General features: G+C 42.3%; 1 protein-coding gene across 1 annotated transcript in view; it reads right to left on the minus strand.

Moving 5' to 3' along the window:
- LOC139418726 (ubiquitin carboxyl-terminal hydrolase 13-like) overlaps nt 1-21,518 on the minus strand; it is a 42,184-nt gene that overhangs the window by 17,465 nt on the left and 3,201 nt on the right. Inside the window, exons 3-11 of the mRNA XM_071168421.1 lie at nt 17,461-17,521; nt 15,527-15,648; nt 14,275-14,417; nt 10,300-10,484; nt 9,522-9,616; nt 9,087-9,292; nt 8,612-8,683; nt 5,662-5,755; nt 344-469 (exon numbers count right to left, since the gene is read on the minus strand). Of these exons, the coding sequence (XP_071024522.1) occupies nt 344-469; nt 5,662-5,755; nt 8,612-8,683; nt 9,087-9,292; nt 9,522-9,616; nt 10,300-10,484; nt 14,275-14,417; nt 15,527-15,648; nt 17,461-17,521 (1,104 nt within the window). The remainder of the gene's footprint in view (nt 1-343; nt 470-5,661; nt 5,756-8,611; nt 8,684-9,086; nt 9,293-9,521; nt 9,617-10,299; nt 10,485-14,274; nt 14,418-15,526; nt 15,649-17,460; nt 17,522-21,518) is intronic.

Below are 21,518 nucleotides of genomic sequence, written 5' to 3' on the forward strand. Positions count from 1 at the left end.
GTAGTGCAGATTCTGTACTAACTGAAAAGCCAGTACACACTCTATAATCTGTAGTGCAGATTCTGTACTAACTGAAAAGCCAGTACACACTCTATAATCTGTAGTGCAGATTCTGTACTAACTGAAAAGCCAGTACACACTGTAGTGCAGATTCTGTACTAACTGAAAAGCCAGTGCTGATTGATACAATTGACGGTTATGAGCCTTTTGTTGAACACCAGTGAATTTGTTTGCCAATTGCTGTACCTCTGCAACAATGGTATACTGTATACACCCCTACATGCCTTTCGAGTAGGTTAACTCACTACTACTTATTGATATGAAGCCATACACACATACACACCTCGACCAGGTTGATGAGGTGCAGGAAGAACTCGTGTGCGTCTTGCTGTCTGTTGGAGGAGAACTCGGGGTGGCCCTTGCTGACCATGGCTTTGAACATCTTGGGAGAGATGCCCTTCGACTGGTGCTGCAATGAGAAACCAAGTACAACTTGTCTATTTCTGTGGTTATGAGAGCGGTGACAACAGTGTAATGTCTAATCCGTGCTGTACCTAAACCCACTGACAGCTCTACAGCCACAGTGCATAATGAGGCACTGGGCACAAGGAAGCATACTGGCAGTAACCCTCAAGATCCTTTCCCCACTAAACAAACATTCATACTGGCAGTAACCCTCAAGATCCTTTCCCCACAAAACAAACATTCATACTGGCAGTAATCCTCAAGATCCTTTCCCCACTAAACAAACATGCATACTGGCAGTAACCCTCAAGATCCTTTCCCCACTAAACAAACATGCATACTGGCAGTAATCCTCAAGATCCTTTCCCCACTAAACAAACATGCATACTGGCAGTAACCCTCAAGATCCTTTCCCCACTAAACAAACATGCATACTGGCAGTAATCCTCAAGATCCTTTCCCCACTAAACAAACATGCATACTGGCAGTAATCCTCAAGATCCTTTCCCCACTAAACAAACATGCATACTGGCAGTAATCCTCAAGATCCTTTCCCCACTAAACAAACATGCATACTGGCAGTAACCCTCAAGATCCTTTCCCCACTAAACAAACATGCATACTGGCAGTAACCCTCAAGATCCTTTCCCCACTAAACAAACATGCATACTGGCAGTAATCCTCAAGATCCTTTCCCCACTAAACAAACATGCATACTGGCAGTAACCCTCAAGATCCTTTCCCCACTAAACAAACATGCATACTGGCAGTAATCCTCAAGATCCTTTCCCCACTAAACAAACATGCATACTGGCAGTAATCCTCAAGATCCTTTCCCCACTAAACAAACATGCATACTGGCAGTAACCCTCAAGATCCTTTCCCCACTAAACAAACATGCATACTGGCAGTAACCCTCAAGATCCTTTCCCCACTAAACAAACATGCATACTGGCAGTAACCCTCAAGATCCTTTCCCCACAAAACAAACATTCATACTGGCAGTAACCCTCAAGATCCTTTCCCCACTAAACAAACATGCATACTGGCAGTAACCCTCAAGATCCTTTCCCCACAAAACAAACATTCATACTGGCAGTAACCCTCAAGATCCTTTCCCCACTAAACAAACATGCATACTGGCAGTAATCCTCAAGATCCTTTCCCCACTAAACAAACATGCATACTGGCAGTAATCCTCAAGATCCTTTCCCCACTAAACAAACATGCATACTGGCAGTAATCCTCAAGATCCTTTCCCCACTAAACAAACATGCATACTGGCAGTAACCCTCAAGATCCTTTCCCCACTAAACAAACATGCATACTGGCAGTAACCCTCAAGATCCTTTCCCCACTAAACAAACATGCATACTGGCAGTAATCCTCAAGATCCTTTCCCCACTAAACAAACATGCATACTGGCAGTAACCCTCAAGATCCTTTCCCCACTAAACAAACATGCATACTGGCAGTAATCCTCAAGATCCTTTCCCCACTAAACAAACATGCATACTGGCAGTAACCCTCAAGATCCTTTCCCCACTAAACAAACATGCATACTGGCAGTAACCCTCAAGATCCTTTCCCCACTAAACAAACATGCATACTGGCAGTAACCCTCAAGATCCTTTCCCCACTAAACAAACATTCATACTGGCAGTAACCCTCAAGATCCTTTCCCCACTAAACAAACATGCATACTGGCAGTAACCCTCAAGATCCTTTCCCCACTAAACAAACATGCATACTGGCAGTAATCCTCAAGATCCTTTCCCCACTAAACAAACATGCATACTGGCAGTAACCCTCAAGATCCTTTCCCCACTAAACAAACATGCATACTGGCAGTAACCCTCAAGATCCTTTCCCCACTAAACAAACATGCATACTGGCAGTAACCCTCAAGATCCTTTCCCCACTAAACAAACATGCATACTGGCAGTAACCCTCAAGATCCTTTCCCCACTAAACAAACATGCATACTGGCAGTAACCCTCAAGATCCTTTCCCCACTAAACAAACATGCATACTGGCAGTAACCCTCAAGATCCTTTCCCCACAAAACAAACATGCATACTGGCAGTAATCCTCAAGATCCTTTCCCCACTAAACAAACATGCATACTGGCAGTAACCCTCAAGATCCTTTCCCCACTAAACAAACATGCATACTGGCAGTAACCCTCAAGATCCTTTCCCCACTAAACAAACATGCATACTGGCAGTAACCCTCAAGATCCTTTCCCCACTAAACAAACATTCATACTGGCAGTAACCCTCAAGATCCTTTCCCCACTAAACAAACATGCATACTGGCAGTAACCCTCAAGATCCTTTCCCCACTAAACAAACATGCATACTGGCAGTAATCCTCAAGATCCTTTCCCCACTAAACAAACATGCATACTGGCAGTAACCCTCAAGATCCTTTCCCCACTAAACAAACATGCATACTGGCAGTAACCCTCAAGATCCTTTCCCCACTAAACAAACATGCATACTGGCAGTAACCCTCAAGATCCTTTCCCCACTAAACAAACATGCATACTGGCAGTAACCCTCAAGATCCTTTCCCCACTAAACAAACATGCATACTGGCAGTAACCCTCAAGATCCTTTCCCCACTAAACAAACATGCATACTGGCAGTAACCCTCAAGATCCTTTCCCCACTAAACAAACATGCATACTGGCAGTAACCCTCAAGATCCTTTCCCCACTAAACAAACATGCATACTGGCAGTAACCCTCAAGATCCTTTCCCCACTAAACAAACATGCATACTGGCAGTAATCCTCAAGATCCTTTCCCCACTAAACAAACATGCATACTGGCAGTAACCCTCAAGATCCTTTCCCCACTAAACAAACATGCATACTGGCAGTAACCCTCAAGATCCTTTCCCCACTAAACAAACATTCATACTGGCAGTAACCCTCAAGATCCTTTCCCCACTAAACAAACATGCATACTGGCAGTAACCCTCAAGATCCTTTCCCCACTAAACAAACATGCATACTGGCAGTAATCCTCAAGATCCTTTCCCCACTAAACAAACATGCATACTGGCAGTAACCCTCAAGATCCTTTCCCCACTAAACAAACATGCATACTGGCAGTAACCCTCAAGATCCTTTCCCCACTAAACAAACATGCATACTGGCAGTAACCCTCAAGATCCTTTCCCCACTAAACAAACATGCATACTGGCAGTAACCCTCAAGATCCTTTCCCCACTAAACAAACATGCATACTGGCAGTAACCCTCAAGATCCTTTCCCCACTAAACAAACATGCATACTGGCAGTAACCCTCAAGATCCTTTCCCCACTAAACAAACATGCATACTGGCAGTAACCCTCAAGATCCTTTCCCCACTAAACAAACATGCATACTGGCAGTAATCCTCAAGATCCTTTCCCCACTAAACAAACATGCATACTGGCAGTAACCCTCAAGATCCTTTCCCCACTAAACAAACATGCATACTGGCAGTAACCCTCAAGATCCTTTCCCCACTAAACAAACATGCATACTGGCAGTAACCCTCAAGATCCTTTCCCCACTAAACAAACATGCATACTGGCAGTAACCCTCAAGATCCTTTCCCCACTAAACAAACATGCATACTGGCAGTAACCCTCAAGATCCTTTCCCCACTAAACAAACATGCATACTGGCAGTAACCCTCAAGATCCTTTCCCCACTAAACAAACATGCATACTGGCAGTAACCCTCAAGATCCTTTCCCCACTAAACAAACATGCATACTGGCAGTAACCCTCAAGATCCTTTCCCCACTAAACAAACATGCATACTGGCAGTAACCCTCAAGATCCTTTCCCCACTAAACAAACATGCATACTGGCAGTAACCCTCAAGATCCTTTCCCCACTAAACAAACATGCATACTGGCAGTAACCCTCAAGATCCTTTCCCCACTAAACAAACATGCATACTGGCAGTAACCCTCAAGATCCTTTCCCCACTAAACAAACATGCATACTGGCAGTAACCCTCAAGATCCTTTCCCCACTAAACAAACATGCATACTGGCAGTAACCCTCAAGATCCTTTCCCCACTAAACAAACATGCATACTGGCAGTAACCCTCAAGATCCTTTCCCCACTAAACAAACATGCATACTGGCAGTAACCCTCAAGATCCTTTCCCCACTAAACAAACATGCATACTGGCAGTAACCCTCAAGATCCTTTCCCCACTAAACAAACATGCATACTGGCAGTAACCCTCAAGATCCTTTCCCCACTAAACAAACATGCAATCTGCAGGAAATCCAGAGGGTCTTTACATGGGGGTGTTAGATGAATCATATATCGCACAACAGTTGGTGCTGTAGTGTAGTCAAATCAAATCAAATGTATTTATATAGCCCTTGGTACATCAGCTGATATCTCAAAGTGCTGTACAGAAACCCAGCCTAAAACCCCAAACAGCAAGCAATGCAGGTGTCCCTGTATGTCTGTAATCTGTATACTAAATACTTCAGGATTCAGGACTGTATTGGTCAGATTGGATTAGCAACAATTCACACTGCTCATGCAAGACAAGTTGATATGCAGCAGCTAGTATCTATGCAGTGAAAAATGTCAAAATGGCACTACATTTGCTACCTGAATAGACAATACTTTGTAACACAATTGGGTTGTTATTGCAGCATGTATGGGGCATCTAAGACAATCAAATCTCAAAACGTTAGCTTCAGTTTATACTATAAATAGAAAATACAATGTCCACGTTAATGGAACTAGTTATACTACTAAGAGTTACAACCCCAAAATCATTTGGGAAAGATATTGGGTTATGAAATTGAAGACATGCAACACACTGTCAAAACTACAAGGTACTCAAAATATGAGCAACAATGAATATTGCCACAGAGAATTCATATTTCTACAAGTCCCCTCCCCTCCCTTCCCCATTCTCCAGGCAACGGTGTTCCACGCAGATGTCTGGGTGTGTCCAAACCTGGCCCTAACCTGAATGCAGACTCCTCATTATATTACACTGGCATTACTAGATGAAAATCTAGCAGCTGAATAATGAATGGAGAAGAACAGGACAGTTCTTTCCCCTGCTTATCTGGCAACACAAAAGAAATACGTTCTGATCTCCCAAGTTGCCCGTTTGTAATTTTTCCCAGATAAGGAGCTGGACATGCCCAGTCTAATACCTTGTATTCTTCTCTCATCACCTGTTCAATGAGCTCGGATTTCATTGGTGGTTTGGAGTACAGGCCTGAGAGAAGTCCGTGGCCCAGTTTAGCCCTGGAAGACAAACAAAAACAAAAGGACACCAATATAACTAGTGACAAACTTGGCTAACCCATGGTACCTGTCCTAATACACAAGAAAGCATTGTAATAGGGTGCCTGTCCTAATACACAAGAAAGCATTGTAATAGGGTGCCTGTCCTAATACACAAGAAAGCATTGTAATAGGGTGCCTGTCCTAATACACAAGAAAGCATTGTAATAGGGTGCCTGTCCTAATACACAAGAAAGCATTGTAATAGTGTGCCTGTCCTAATACACAAGAAAGCATTGTAATAGGGTACCTGTCCTAATACACAAGAAAGCATTGTAATAGCGTGCCTGTCCTAATACACAAGAAAGCATTGTAATAGCGTGCCTGTCCTAATACACAAGAAAGCATTGTAATAGGGTGCCTGTCCTAATACACAAGAAAGCATTGTAATAGGGTGCCTGTCCTAATACACAAGAAAGCATTGTAATAGGGTGCCTGTCCTAATACACAAGAAAGCATTGTAATAGGGTGCCTGTCCTAATACACAAGAAAGCATTGTAATAGCGTGCCTGTCCTAATACACAAGAAAGCATTGTAATAGGGTGCCTGTCCTAATACACAAGAAAGCATTGTAATAGGGTGCCTGTCCTAATACACAAGAAAGCATTGTAATAGGGTGCCTGTCCTAATACACAAGAAAGCATTGTAATAGGGTGCCTGTCCTAATACACAAGAAAGCATTGTAATAGGGTGCCTGTCCTAATACACAAGAAAGCATTGTAATAGCGTGCCTGTCCTAATACACAAGAAAGCATTGTAATAGGGTGCCTGTCCTAATACACAAGAAAGCATTGTAATAGGGTGCCTGTCCTAATACACAAGAAAGCATTGTAATAGCATGCCTGTCCTAATACACAAGAAAGCATTGTAATAGCGTGCCTGTCCTAATACACAAGAAAGCATTGTAATAGCGTGCCTGTCCTAATACACAAGAAAGCATTGTAATAGCGTGCCTGTCCTAATACACAAGAAAGCATTGTAATAGTGTGCATGTCCTAATACACAAGAAAGCATTGTAATAGCATGCCTGTCCTAATACACAAGAAAGCATTGTAATAGCGTGCCTGTCCTAATACACAAGAAAGCATTGTAATAGGGTGCCTGTCCTAATACACAAGAAAGCATTGTAATAGCGTGCCTGTCCTAATACACAATAAAGCATTGTAATAGCGTGCCTGTCCTAATACACAAGAAAGCATTGTAATAGGGTGCCTGTCCTAATACACAAGAAAGCATTGTAATAGCGTGCCTGTCCTAATACACAATAAAGCATTGTAATAGCGTGCCTGTCCTAATACACAAGAAAGCATTGTAATAGCGTGCCTGTCCTAATACACAAGAAAGCATTGTAATAGCGTGCCTGTCCTAATACACAAGAAAGCATTGTAATAGCGTGCCTGTCCTAATACACAAGATAGCATTGTAATAGCGTGCCTGTCCTAATACACAAGAAAGCATTGTAATAGCGTGCCTGTCCTAATACACAAGAAAGCATTGTAATAGCGTGCCTGTCCTAATACACAAGAAAGCATTGTAATAGCTGTCAAAACTTGGCTAAGAACAAAAGCTCTTCGCCAATACCGTCTCCACCATCAACACACACAAAAGGAAAGCAATGAAATGATTGACCAACCAAAACACACATTACCTATATTACACATGCTTGCAGTGTAACGGCTACTCTAACTACTAACAGCTGCTAAGAACAAAATGGATTGGGCAACATCAGTGGTAAACAACTTCCTGATTTATGAGACAATCTGCATCAGATTAACATGGTGAAGGTCATTAACACGATCATGTTAACGCTGTAGCATTAAGACTTCCCTTCACTGGAACTAAGGGACCTAGCCCGAACCATGAAACACCCCAAAAATACCATTATTCCTCATCCACCAAACTTTACAGTTGGCAATATGCATTGGGGCAGGTAGGCTTCTCCTGGCATCCGCCAAACCCAGATTCGTCCGTCGGACTGCCAGATGGTGAAGCATGATTTACAGCATCACTCCAGAGAACACGTGTCCACTGCACCAGAGGAAAATGGCGCCCAGCATTACACCACTCCAGCCGACGCTTGGCATTGTGCATGGTGATCTTAGGAGGCTTGTGTGTGGCTTCTCGGCCATGGAAACACATTTCATAAAGCTCCCGACGAACAGTTAGATTTTTACGTGCTATGAGTTTCAGCACTCAGCGTTCCCGTTCTGTGAGCTTGTGTGGTATACTACTTCGCGGCTGAGCCGATGTTGCTCCTAGATATTTCCACTACACAATAAACAGCACATACAGTTGACCGGGGCAGCTCTAGCAGGGCAGACATTTGACAAACTGACATGTTGGAAAGGTGGCATCCTTTGACGGTGCCACGTCACTGAGCTATTCAGTAAGGCCATTCAACTGCAAATGTTTGTCTGTGGAGATTGCATGGCTGTGTTCTCAATTTTATACACCTGTCAGCAACGAATGGACTAATTTGAAGTTATGTCCACATACTTGTGTATATACAGTGTAGCTAGAAAATATTATGCTGGCATTGAGGGGCTTTTAGCGGCAAGTCAGCAATTATGTGAACCGGTCAGATGTTTGGAGGTGTGAGACAAGACCAGGGGATCATTCTGTCTCGAGGGCCACATCGGGATTTAAAAATTCAGTGGGAGGGCCACGCTGATTTTTTTTAGTTCGCCAAAGGCAGTTATTCGAAAATGTATAGGTCCATTATAATTTACTCAGCCTCCCCGGGCCCGCGGGCCAGATCCCTGGTCAAAACGCTGTACTGATGATAAGCAACATTATGCAAACTGTGTATTGACTCACATTTGTGTGCTGAAATCCGTGGTGGGGTCAAGAGGTGAGTAGTCATAGATCCTCTGTAGATTTCCAACATACCTAGAGATTCAAAAACAGACGCCAGACAGTACATTCAGTGCTACTGTAAAAGAGGGAAAATATGAGATTGAATACTACAGTCATCCACTCGTATTAGCCTGCTGTTCTCAGTACTGTAGGTATTGTTGTGCAATCACCACGTAATAACACCTTTAGGTCAAATGAGTCAGTTTTCCGTCATCAGCATCTATATTCGTCTTGTTGTAGGAGGGCTGAACATGACCCCCGCAGTGTCCTGACTTTGTATGTTTACTCTGGTCTATTCTAGAGGCCCCCCTCTCTATATATATCACACACACACACACACACACACACACACACACACACACACACACACACACACACACACACACACACACACACACACACGCGCGCGCCCCTCCCATATGCTAGTTATACTCACGCCCTCTGGAACTCTGGGATGCTGAAAAGAACCTGCATGGTGGTGCCCAGGTAGCAGCTGTTACCCAAGTTCTTGATGCCCGTGAAACCTGAGCCATACACCTCCTTCAGCTTCATGCCCGACTCCTGGATCACCTCCCACTCGCTGACCCGAGGCCGAACACTCTCTGTGTTGTCTGTGTTGAGGTGGCCATTTTCTGTTCCATTCTATTTCGACCAATGGAACAAAATGAGGGAGTAGAGGTTCAAAATAAAGGGGTCACATTAATCTAGACGTGGTTGATGTTATTCTAGGCTTACATTGATCTATGTGACATGGAAGTGGCTGTTTGAAAGTGTGCTGAACATCACAAATGTTACGTATTATTGAAAAAGGTAGAGTACAGACAAAATGAGAGCTTCTCAATCTTTCCTACAACGATGGCGAGACTTATACCTGCTGCATCTGTAGCATGTCTATTCCAAAATGTTGCAAGTGTTCGGATATGTGAGGGTCCAGGACTGCTTCTTCTTCATCAAATGAATATATATCTGAAACGGGGGTTGTTACTGGTCATCAAAAAAACAAGGGCCAAGGCCTCTTCATATTAATAGGATGGTTGTTACTTGTATAGATAGAATATGAATTTAATAGGATCTCTATGCTTCTACCAATGGAAAGGTTTAACCCAGATATGATGCGTTATTGTGTTAGATGAATGCATCAGCATTTACAATGTATTGTTGCATGTTTTCCCCAATATTAATCAATCAATCAAATTTTCTTATAAAGCCCTTCTTACATCAGCTGATGTCACAAAGTGCTGTACAGAAACCCAGCCTAAAACCCCAAACAGCAAGCAATGCAGGTGTAGAAGCACGGAAGCCCAATATGTGTCACTGACCTGCTCTGATGTCCAGTTGAACTGCCAGAGGAAGTGGGTACTGACCTGCTCCATCTGCGGTGATGTTGTCCAGTTTGACTGCCAGAGGAAGTGGGTACTGACCTGCTCCATCTGCGGTGATGTTGTCCAGTTTGACTGCCAGAGGAAGTGGGTACTGACCTGCTCCATCTGCGGTGATGTTGTCCAGTTTGACTGCCAGAGGAAGTGGGTACTGACCTGCTCCATCTGCGGTGATGTTGTCCAGTTTGACTGCCAGAGGAAGTGGGTACTGACCTGCTCCATCTGCAGTGATGTTGTCCAGTTTGACTGCCAGAGGAAGTGGGTACTGACCTGCTCCATCTGCGGTGATGTTGTCCAGTTTGACTGCCAGAGGGAAGTTGGTGTCTTTGTAGTGGTCCAGGGCGTGGCCGTTTCCTCCAGCACCGTCGAAGAACCACTTCCCACAAAGCACCGCTCCGTCCGTCAGGTTCAGCCACAGGTTCTCTCTCATCTCACACTTCTGACATTTCCAACCACTGAGAGGAGAGAAAGGACAGGGGAAAACATTCACAGAGTCATATCACATGTTGATATGATAATATATGAGCTCTTATTACATTTGTTCAGTGTCGTTTTTCTTGAAGTGTCGTTTTACTTCAAGAATGGCCAAAAAGCATTCTCTCTCATTGGAGTTAATTGATTGACATGACCAGAACAGGGTAAGACAGACTTTTGTGTTACTGTTTCTCATTGTAAAACACTCCTTAATGCTAGTGCTTCTTAATGCTAGTGCATCTTAAAGCTAGTGCATCTTAATGCTAGTGCATCTTAAGGCTAGTGCTTCTTAATGCTAGTGCATCTTAATGCTAGTGCTTCTTAATGCTAGTGCATCTTAATGCTAGTGCTTCTTAATGCAAGTGCTTCTTAATGCAAGTGCTTCTTAATGCTAGTGCTTCTTAATGCTAGTGCATCTTAATGCTAGTGCTTCTTAATGCTAGTGCTTCTTAATGCTAGTGCTTCTTAATGCTAGTGCATCTTAATGCTAGTGCTTCTTAATGCTAGTGCATCTTAATGCTAGTGCTTCTTAATGCAAGTGCTTCTTAATGCAAGTGCTTCTTAATGCTAGTGCTTCTTAATGCTAGTGCATCTTAATGCTAGTGCTTCTTAATGCAAGTGCTTCTTAATGCTAGTGCTTCTTAATGCTAGTGCATCTTAATGCTAGTGCTTCTTAATGCTAGTGCTTCTTAATGCTAGTGCTTCTTAATGCTAGTGCATCTTAATGCTAGTGCTTCTTAATGCTAGTGCTTCTTAATGCTAGTGATTCTTAATGCTAGTGCTTCTTAATGCTAGTGCTCCTTAATGCTAGTGCATCCTAATGCTAGTGCTTCTTAATTCTAGTGCTTCTTAATGCTAGTGCATCGTAATGCTAGTGCTTCTTAATGCTAGTGCTTCTTAATGCTAGTGCATCTTAATGCTAGTGCTTCTTAATGCTAGTGCATCCTAATGCTAGTGCTTCTTAATGCTAGTGCTCCTTAATGCTAGTGCATCTTAATGCTAGTGATTCTTAATGCTAGTGCTTTTAATGCTAGTGCTTCTTAATGCTAGTGCATCTTAATGCTAGTGCTTCTTAATGCTAGTGCTTCGTAATGCTAGTGCTTCTTAATGCTAGTGCATCTTAATGCTAGTGCTTCTTAATGCAAGTGCTTCTTAATGCTAGTGCATCTTAATGCTAGTGCTTCTTAATGCTAGTGCATCTTAATGCTAGCGCTTCTTAATGCAAGTGCTTCTTAATGCTAGTGCTTCTTAATGCTAGTGCATCTTAATGCTAGTGCTTCTTAATGCTAGTGCATCTTAATGCTAGTGCTTCTTAATGCTAGTGCTTCTTAATACTTGTGCTTCTTAATGCTAGTGCATCTTAATGCTAGTGCTTCTTAATGCTAGTGCATCTTAATGCTAGTGCTTCTTAATGCTAGTGCTTCTTAATGCTAGTGCATCTTAATGCTAGTGCTTCTTAATGCTAGTGCATCCTAATGCTAGTGCATCCTAATGCTAGTGCTTCTTAATGCTAGTGCTCCTTAATGCTAGTGCATCTTAATGCTAGTGCTTCTTAATGCTAGTGATTCTTAATGCTAGTGCTTTTAATGCTAGTGCTTCTTAATGCTAGTGCATCTTAATGCTAGTGCTTCTTAATGCTAGTGCTTCTTAATGCTAGTGCTTCTTAATGCTAGTGCATCTTAATGCTAGTGCTTCGTAATGCTAGTGCTTCTTAATGCTAGTGCATCTTAATGCTAGTGCTTCTTAATGCTAGTGCATCTTAATGCTAGTGCTTCTTAATGCTAGTGCATCCTAATGCTAGTGCATCCTAATGCTAGTGCTTCTTAATGCTAGTGCTCCTTAATGCTAGTGCATCTTAATGCTAGTGCTTCTTAATGCTAGTGATTCTTAATGCTAGTGCTTTTAATGCTAGTGCTTCTTAATGCTAGTGCATCTTAATGCTAGTGCTTCTTAATGCTAGTGCTTCTTAATGCTAGTGCTTCTTAATGCTAGTGCATCTTAATGCTAGTGCTTCGTAATGCTAGTGCTTCTTAATGCTAGTGCATCTTAATGCTAGTGCTTCTTAATGCTAGTGCATCTTAATGCTAGTGCATCTTAATGCTAGTGCTTCTTAATGCTAGTGCATCTTAATGCTAGTGCTTCTTAATGCTACATGTACATAATAAGAGTAACCTCCATGTTACACAAAAGCCTCTGTAATGTTAGAGTAACTTGACTTCAGATACCAAAGATACATTACAGAGTAACTTGACTTCAGATACCAAAGATACATTACAGAGTAACTTGGTTTCAGATACCTAAGATACATTACAGAGTAACTTGACTTCAGATACCAAAGATACATTACAGAGTAACTTGGTTTCAGATACCTAAGATACTCCGTAATGTAACTTGGCTTCAGATACATTACAGAGTAACTTGGTTTCAGACACTTAAGAAAATAGCTGGTGAGTTGCTCTGGTATGTCCCATCATGTTTTGTTCACCTCAGAGTGATGCAGCTGCACATGGGTGTCTATCTGTGATTGTTGTCTGCTTGGGGTTATATTTAGTGTCTATCTGTGATTGTTGTCTGCTTGGGGTTATATTTAGTGTCTATCTGTGATTGTTGTCTGCTTGGGGTTATATTTAGTGTCTATCTGTGATTGTTGTCTGCTTGGGGTTATATTTAGTGTCTGCTTGGGGTTATTTTTAGTGTCTATCTGTGATTGTTGTCTGCTTGGGGTTATATTTAGTGTCTATCTGTGATTGTTGTCTGCTTGGGGTTATATTTAGTGTCTGCTTGGGGTTATTTTTAGTGTCTATCTGTGATTGTTGTCTGCTTGGGGTTATATTTAGTGTCTGCTTGGGGTTATTTTTAGTGTCTATCTGTGATTGTTGTCTGCTTGGGGTTATTTTTAGTGTCTATCTGTGATTGTTGTCTGCTTGGGGTTATATTTAGTGTCTGCTTGGGGTTATTTTTAGTGTCTATCTGTGATTGCTGTCTGCTTGGGGTTATTTTTTGTGTCTATCTGTGATTGTTGTCTGCTTGGGGTTATTTTTAGTATCCATCTGTGATTGCTGTCTGCTTGGGGTTATTTTTAGTGTCTATCTGTGATTGCTGTCTGCTTGGGGTTATTTTTAGTGTCTATCTGTGATTGTTGTCTGCTTGGGGTTATATTTAGTGTCTGCTTGGGGTTATTTTTAGTGTCTATCTGTGATTGTTGTCTGCTTGGGGTTATTTTTAGTGTCTATCTGTGATTGTTGTCTGCTTGGGGTTCTATTTAGTGTCTGCTTGGGGTTATTTTTAGTGTCTATCTGTGATTGTTGTCTGCTTGGGGTTATTTTTAGTATCTATCTGTGATTGCTGTCTGCTTGGGGTTATTTTTAGTGTCCATCTGTGATTGCTGTCTGCTTGGGGTTATATTTAGTGTCCATCTGTGATTATTGTCTGCTTGGGGTTATTTTTAGTGTCTGTCCACTGGAATATACCATTTGATCATGGTAAAGGAGAGATTCCTTATAATGGGATCAGAATCCGACAAGTAAGGTGGAGGGACACACAAGTAGCTCAAGTAACCCAGAACGACCCCCCCAATACAAAAAACACAGGAGGACCCACAAACTAGCAGCAACACAAGAGCATAAGTAACACAAAATGATATGACACAGCAGACATACATATTCTCTAGAGGCTGACCGAGACGGCAGCTGTTCTGAAGCCAATGTCTACAATATTGGTGTTTCCTAAATCATTGCGTAACTCTTGTCAGTCCAATCAGTGGGCTGTTACCTGGGTGGGATCCTCACTCCGTTGTCCTGCTGTCGGAGACTCCTGGCGTGTTTGGACACCTGGATCTCCTCGTCCCAGGAGTCAGACTCCTGCTTTTTGTAGGCTGACGCAGCGTTGAGCGCGGCATCGCAGGCTATTGTCACCTGGGAGTCACAGGACACACAGGAGCCATTAGATCTACTGATTGAGGAGATGTGTTTCACTGACATAAGACTAGTAGTAGTTTGGGGGTGCCGATAATGTTTTTGTTGATGGGGGGGGGGGGGGACAATTTTTGTTTGCGTTGGAGACGGCTCTATCTGTCCCCTATTACCGGACTATTAATGGCCCAGTGCACTACTTTTCTGAGAAAAATATATATTTTTTAATTTCCTTTTTAATATATATTTTTTTCCATTGTGATTTTTCTGGGGGTAGCTATGGTAACAGGTCTAGGACTGTGGTGCATACAGGAGGATAGATAACCTGATTCCAGTTAGATCAGTGAGGAAAAGAGACAATAAATATGTTCCTGAAACTAAGATAATTATATAATAGAGTATCACTGTAGTTCCTCACTGATATGTCTATTTTACTAGCACCGATAGCGGAGTAAGCCTGTAACAGAGGATTAATAACACCAAATAATGTAACTTTTAAAGCCCCCATGCAGTCTTATTATTTTAAATCATCACTATACGTCTCATAACTCACGCTGTGTGTTTATTTCATGAAAATAATTTATTAACATAACCCCGAGCCTCCTTTTGCCATTGAAATGCTCGGTTTGATCATGTGGGCGTATCAATACAAATGTACATATATTACATACACAGTCCTGATTGGCTGATAGTATCGTCTAGCTTACCACACTTACCCGTTCAAAGTAGGAGGATATGTATGCAAATAAAAGATGACTGGTCATTGGTTAGAATAATCAGATCAGATTGTGATGTCACTACTACTACTACTAAGCTACTGTCCTGCCCATTATAATAGATGTACATCGGCATATGGTTAACACAACCAGTGGTACACATGCAGTCAAAGGCTTTCACAACAATTAGACCCTGCGATTAACAAACCATTAACACAGGATGCCTCCCCCCCCCAAAAAAAGAGAAGCACAGGATACCTATGGCATACAAAAACGAAAAATAGGATAAGGAAGCACTGCACTGGAAAAGGCAAATGGCGAGAAGGGTGGTACGTGATCCACTGTTTCCATTCAGCATGCATGGCACACAGAGGGCATGGGTACACACTCACTGACCAGTGCAGGCAACTCCTCAATATTTGGTAAGGGGATCTCGAAGTGGTCTGGGAATATGACGAGCTTGGCCTCGTCTTCACACTCATACTCATCCCCGTTAAAATCACGGTTCAGTTCTAAATCTGAGAGAGAGGAAGCAGACGTCAGCATTCAGTTCCCATGAAACAGTGACTGATGATTCATACACTTGATTGGCCTTTCACTGAGCATTTGTCTTGGCTATACAGGAAAAAAGTGAGATGACAGAATCAAATACTCACATCAATTCTGGAAAAGCATCCAATTAGAATATGGTAGTTGCTTCAGGTGATCTAATGCATTTCTGAGATCATGTGATTTGTTAGAAGGTGCGTTATCCAATAATAAATGGGGTGTGTATGTATTTCTTGAATATTTGAGCTTCCATGTTAGCTGGCTTGATAAGATACAGTATACATCCAGTGAGGTAACCCAGACTTGAGGTTTAGGGTTAGAAGTCACAGCTGCAGAACAGAGGTCAAATGTAATATAAATATCCATTGTCAACAAGGGTCAAAAGATCCAATTGTTTAATGAGGTCTAGGGTCAGGTGAATACTACTGTATGTTAAAATCCCACGGTGTGCTCTGGACTTCTCTATGCTGAACTGTTGAGTTCTACTGAGGAGTAGTAGGATGTGAAGTCCTCCTTTAACAATTTCACAATAGAATGTCATCAATTTAATAGAATACTCATCAAGGCATAATTGACGATAAGTCAATACATGTTTGAAATGCATTTGGGACTTTCAGACAGCGCTTGTAGAACCTTGAGTCAAATGAATTGTGTTCCCTATTGTTTCTACGATGTCCAGAACCTTAAAATAGTTGATGACGAATTGTTGAGTCATATAGTAAGTAGCCAGATAATGTTACTGCGTACATTGACCCCCTCTTTTTCAACCCTAGTCCTCTCTCCTCTATGGCTTTTGTTAAGAAGCCTCTGGTTACATGATGACGTGTGGGCTGCTGGCTGACTGATTAGATCGTCACTGGTATGGAAATGCCAAAGAACATTGAGCTTTAGCTTGGGTTCCAATGGCCATCAAAGTCGAGAGGAGATTTGGAAAGGAGGGAGGGAGGATACAGTTCACATCAGGTTGGAAGAACCTCTGTGTCCAGGCCTGCAGAGTGAAAAGACAACAATCCAGCATGTCCAATAATGGGAGAGTGAATCTTGTAGCCTGGTGCTTCTAGGTATGTAGGCTACACCGAGGCAGGGCACTGAAGTGGCCGGCTACACAGGTTTAAGTGGATAATGGGAGATAAGGGAATGGAGGGTAAGGGAACGTTGCAGGGGCAGATAAACAAGGGAGGTAACTAGCGAGCGTTGATTATTTAAATAACACTAGCGCGAGAGGAGAATCCACCACCTGGCCCTCCCTTGCACGTGTCATTGTGGCCGATGGCCGGGGGAGATGACGGGGCACAACAGCTGAGGCCAGCCGAGCGACAGGCAGGTGCGGCCCACTGTAAACCAACCCCCGTGTAGGAGGAGAGTAGACCAGGCCGGGCATGTGGCACTTTGGATTTAGAATGGTTACTAACTGCATATACGAATAAATTAGCTAAATTTAGAGTTGCCTGGCAGGAAAGGAACGGGGGGCCAGGCCTCGGGCTCTGGACATGGGAATATGTCACTTTAGGCCAGAGAGTGTATGGCCAGTGTAGGGCAAACACCATATAACCAAATAAAAACAATAACAGCATGACACGATGACAGACAATTTCCCCTAATAATCGCATTAGAAAGGGGGAAATGAAGGCCTATAGTAAAGGATGGGAGAGTCTTGTCCTTCTCTTCAAGATGGGCTGACAAACAGACTAAATGTGACTGTACTGTAAATAACCCATTAAGGAGACTGAGTTTAAGGGGAACTCCCCATGAGGATATTTTCCGGACAATATCAGGCTTACCTAGGAACACTCTGCCATTTCTTCTTCTGGAGATGGCGCCTCCTGCGGCACCTGTGGCTTTCTGTGGAAAACAAGTTAACAGGTAGAAAGGTTATTAACGGAGCAAAATATGTCGTATAAAGCTATATATATCAAGCAAATATATCTCTTAAAAATGGCCTATTCTCAAAGACAGCGGTAGCAAGCCATGAAACTACTAGTTTTCTAAAATACAAAATGGTTACCTTTATAAATTAGAATACTAAAACAGTTTTGATATATTTACAGTCGTTTTTTTCCAACACTAATACAACAGCCTAGTTAGTGCTGGCTGACAAAACGTCAAATATAACAGTATATGAATAAATACTGGAAGCATGTCCTTAATAAACTCCATAGAGTAGAGTCAGTAGACTGTGAATATGCTAGGGTTACAAGACCATTCACTGTGAACTGACTGGATCCTTCTGATCCAAATCGAGTTCAGACCGACTCCCATCAACACATCGAACAGACACGAAGAATGAACTCTGGGACTAACTAGCATCATGGGAAAACAACAGAAACACGAGCCGGTGGAATGAGGACAGCTGTTTCTGGACAGATCCAGGCATGAAAATAGATGCACTTATCTGGGGGTCAATTAGGACCGAACGGAAACGGTGGCAGCTAAGGTTGTTTTTATTTTAAACTGAACATGCAGTTTCCTTAATCGATTGTAAACAGAACAGAGAACAGCATTCTGATCTGGATTGTTATGTTGCTGGGAGACGTAGGGAAGATCTACTTGGCTAGATCCATTTGTCAGGCAAAAACAGGTGTGACATTTGTCAGGCAAGTGAGTGATATTTTATTTTACCCTTATTTTACCAGGTAAGTTGACTGAGAACACATTCTCATTTACAGCAACGACCTGTAGAATAGTTACAGGGGAGAAGAGGGATGAGTGAGCCAATTGTAAGCTGGGGATGATTAGGTGGCCATGATGGTATGATAAGTGATAACATATAAATAATAAGCAGGTTGCTACCTATTTTGAAGCTTTTGTGTCAGGATCTGTAGTATTACAATAATATAATTTGAATAACGCATCCTAGAGTGCAGGCTTGAGGGCTTCGTATTCCCACCCCAACTGTGCAATTGTAACTTATTACTACTGTATAGGCCTATGCAAAGTGCAGATGACTCAAAGATTATTCACTGAAATCCCTGTATGCTGTGCACATGACGAATAAACATTGATTTAATTTGACGATCCATCACTGACTAAATTGAAATTTCACCATAAATGTTGTGGTTACAGTGTACCTGTCAGTGCCATACCACCAAACAAATGGTTGAACCAAAACAAATCTGAAGTTAGGGAACTTCCAAATTAATTAGTGAACAGAAACCATTAGTTAAAAGGGAAACGTCAAAAATGTTCTACTTTGTATTCATGCTCTCCAGCCCTACTGAAAAATCCACATACAGTGCCATCGGAAAGTATTCAGACCTCTTGACTTTTCCACATTTTGTTACGTTGCAGTCTTATTCTAAAATAGATTAAATAAATAAAAAATTCCTCAGAAACCTACACACAATATCCCATAATGACAAAGCAAAAACAAGTTTAGAGATTTTTGAAAATGTATTAAACAAAAATATATATACAACACTACCTTATTTACATAAATATTCAGACGCTTTGCTATGAGACTTGAAATTGAGCTCAGGTGCATCCTGTTTCCCTTGATCATCCTTGAGATGTCTCTGCAACTTGATTGAGGTCCACCTGTGTTAAATTCAATTGATTGGACATGATTTGGAAATGCACAGTGTCTATATTAGGTCCCACAGGTGGCAGAGCATGTCAGAGCAAAAACCAAGCCATGAGGTTGAAGGAATTGTCCGTAGAGCTCCGAGACAGGATTGTGTCAAGGCACAGATCTGGGGAAGGCTACCAAAAAATAATTCTGCATTATCGAAGGTCCCCAAGAACACAGTGGCCTCCGTCATTCTTAAATGGATGAAGTTTATAACCATCAAGACTCTTCCTAGAGCTGGCCGCCCGGCCAAACTGAGCAATCGAGGGAGAAGGGCCTTGGTCAGGGAGGTGACAAAGAACCCAATGGTCACTCAGAGTTCCTCTGTGGAGATGGGAGAACCTTCCAGAAGGACAACCTTCTCTGCAGCACTCCACCAATCAGGCCTTTATGGTAGTGGCCAGATGGAAGACACTCCTCAGTAAAAGGCACATGACAACCCGCGCGGAGTTTGCCAAAAGGCAGCTAAAGGACTGACGGACCATGAAAAACAAGATTGAACTCTGGCCTGAATGCCAAGTGTCATGTCTGGAGGAAACCTGGCACCATCCCCACGGTGAAGCATGGTGGTGGCAGCATCATGCTGTGGGGATGTTTTCCAGTGGCAGGGACTGGGAGACTAGTCAGGATCGAGGCAAAGTTGAACAGAGCAATGTAAAGAGAGATCATTGATGAAACCTTGCAACAGGACAACGACCCTAAGCACACAGCCAAGACAACGTAGGAGTGGCTTCGAGACAAGTCTCTGAATGTCCTTGAATGGCCCAGCCAGAGTCCGGACCTGAAACCGATCGAACATCTCTGAGAGACCTGAAAAAGCTGTGCAGCAACACTCCCCATCTAACCTGACAGAGCTTGAGAGGATCTGCAGAGAGGAATGGGACGAACTCCCCAAATGCAGGTGCACCAAAACGTGTAGCGTCATACCGAAGAAGAGTTGATGCTGTAATCGTTGCCCATGGTGCTTCAACAAAGTACTGAGTAAAGGGTCTGAATACTTATGTAAATGTGATATTTCATTTTTTTAAATTTATTGTGAGACGCAGAGTAGATGTCTCTGCATGAGTAGATCTCTGTATGTGTGGTTCCACTGTAAAGCATGGAGGAGGTGGTGTGATGGTGCTTTGCTGGTGACACTGTCAGTGATTTATTTAGAATTCAAGGCACACTTAACCAGCATGGCTACCACAGCATTCTGCAGCGATACGCCATCCCATCTGGTTTGCACTTAGTGGGACTATCATTTGTTTTTCCAACATGACAATGACCCAAAACACACCTCCAGGCTGTGTAAGGGCTATTTGTCCAAGAAGGAGAGTGATGGAGTGCTGCATCAGATGACCTGGCCTCCGCAATCACCTGACCTCAACCCAACTGAGATGGTTTGGGATGAGTTGAACTGAGAGTGAAGGAAAAGCAGCCAACAAGTGCTAAGCATATGAAGCTGGTTGAGAGAATGCCAAGAGTATGCAAAGCTGTCATCAAGGAAACGGCTGTCTACTTTGAAGAATCTCAAATGTAAAATATATTTTGGTTTGTTCAACACTTTTTTGGTTACTGCATGATTCCATATGTGCTATTTCATAGTTTTGATGTCTTCACTATTATTCTACAATGTAGAAAATAGTAAAATCCACATTTTTGACTGGCACTGTATTTGTAATTTTTGTATATTTATTTTATATAGTATTTCTTTAAATTATGTGTATGCAGTGCTCCCTGTTGAAAGAAACCTTAAGTCTCAATGTGATAAAATAATCTGGTGAACATAAATAATAAATAAATAAAATTATCTTCTGAAAAGTACCAGAAAATATCAATAGCGTTTCCGGACTATGTCCTCTGAAAAACGTTTCTTTCTCCATCCTTTTGTCTCCAAAACATAGAAATGCACAATTCTCACAAGTTGATGTTGAGGTGATGCTAGAGATGATGAATATGAAGTTGAAACAAGCCAGCCTCTTATCAGCTCAAAATATATTTTCCTTCAATGTTTTGTGCCAAAATTGAACACACAAAGTCTAATGTACTTGCAACTAATAACAATATGTCACTGATTTGATAAAACTTACAATCAGGGAAAAGAGGGGAAAATCGTTCACACAAACTGAACAAATAAACATGGCACAACAATATTACTACCGTCTCATTCTAGGTCCAAGCTCTAGAGCTTTTGTGACAGGGCCTTCTCCAGGGTTGCGCCAAAGGTCTGGAACTCCCTCCCTCCAGCCATCTGTGACTGAGTCCAAAGCCCTGGAACTCCCTCCCTCCAGC

This window comes from Oncorhynchus clarkii, chromosome 1 (genome assembly GCF_045791955.1).
Source record: "Oncorhynchus clarkii lewisi isolate Uvic-CL-2024 chromosome 1, UVic_Ocla_1.0, whole genome shotgun sequence".
Taxonomy (NCBI): Eukaryota; Metazoa; Chordata; class Actinopteri; order Salmoniformes; family Salmonidae; genus Oncorhynchus; species Oncorhynchus clarkii.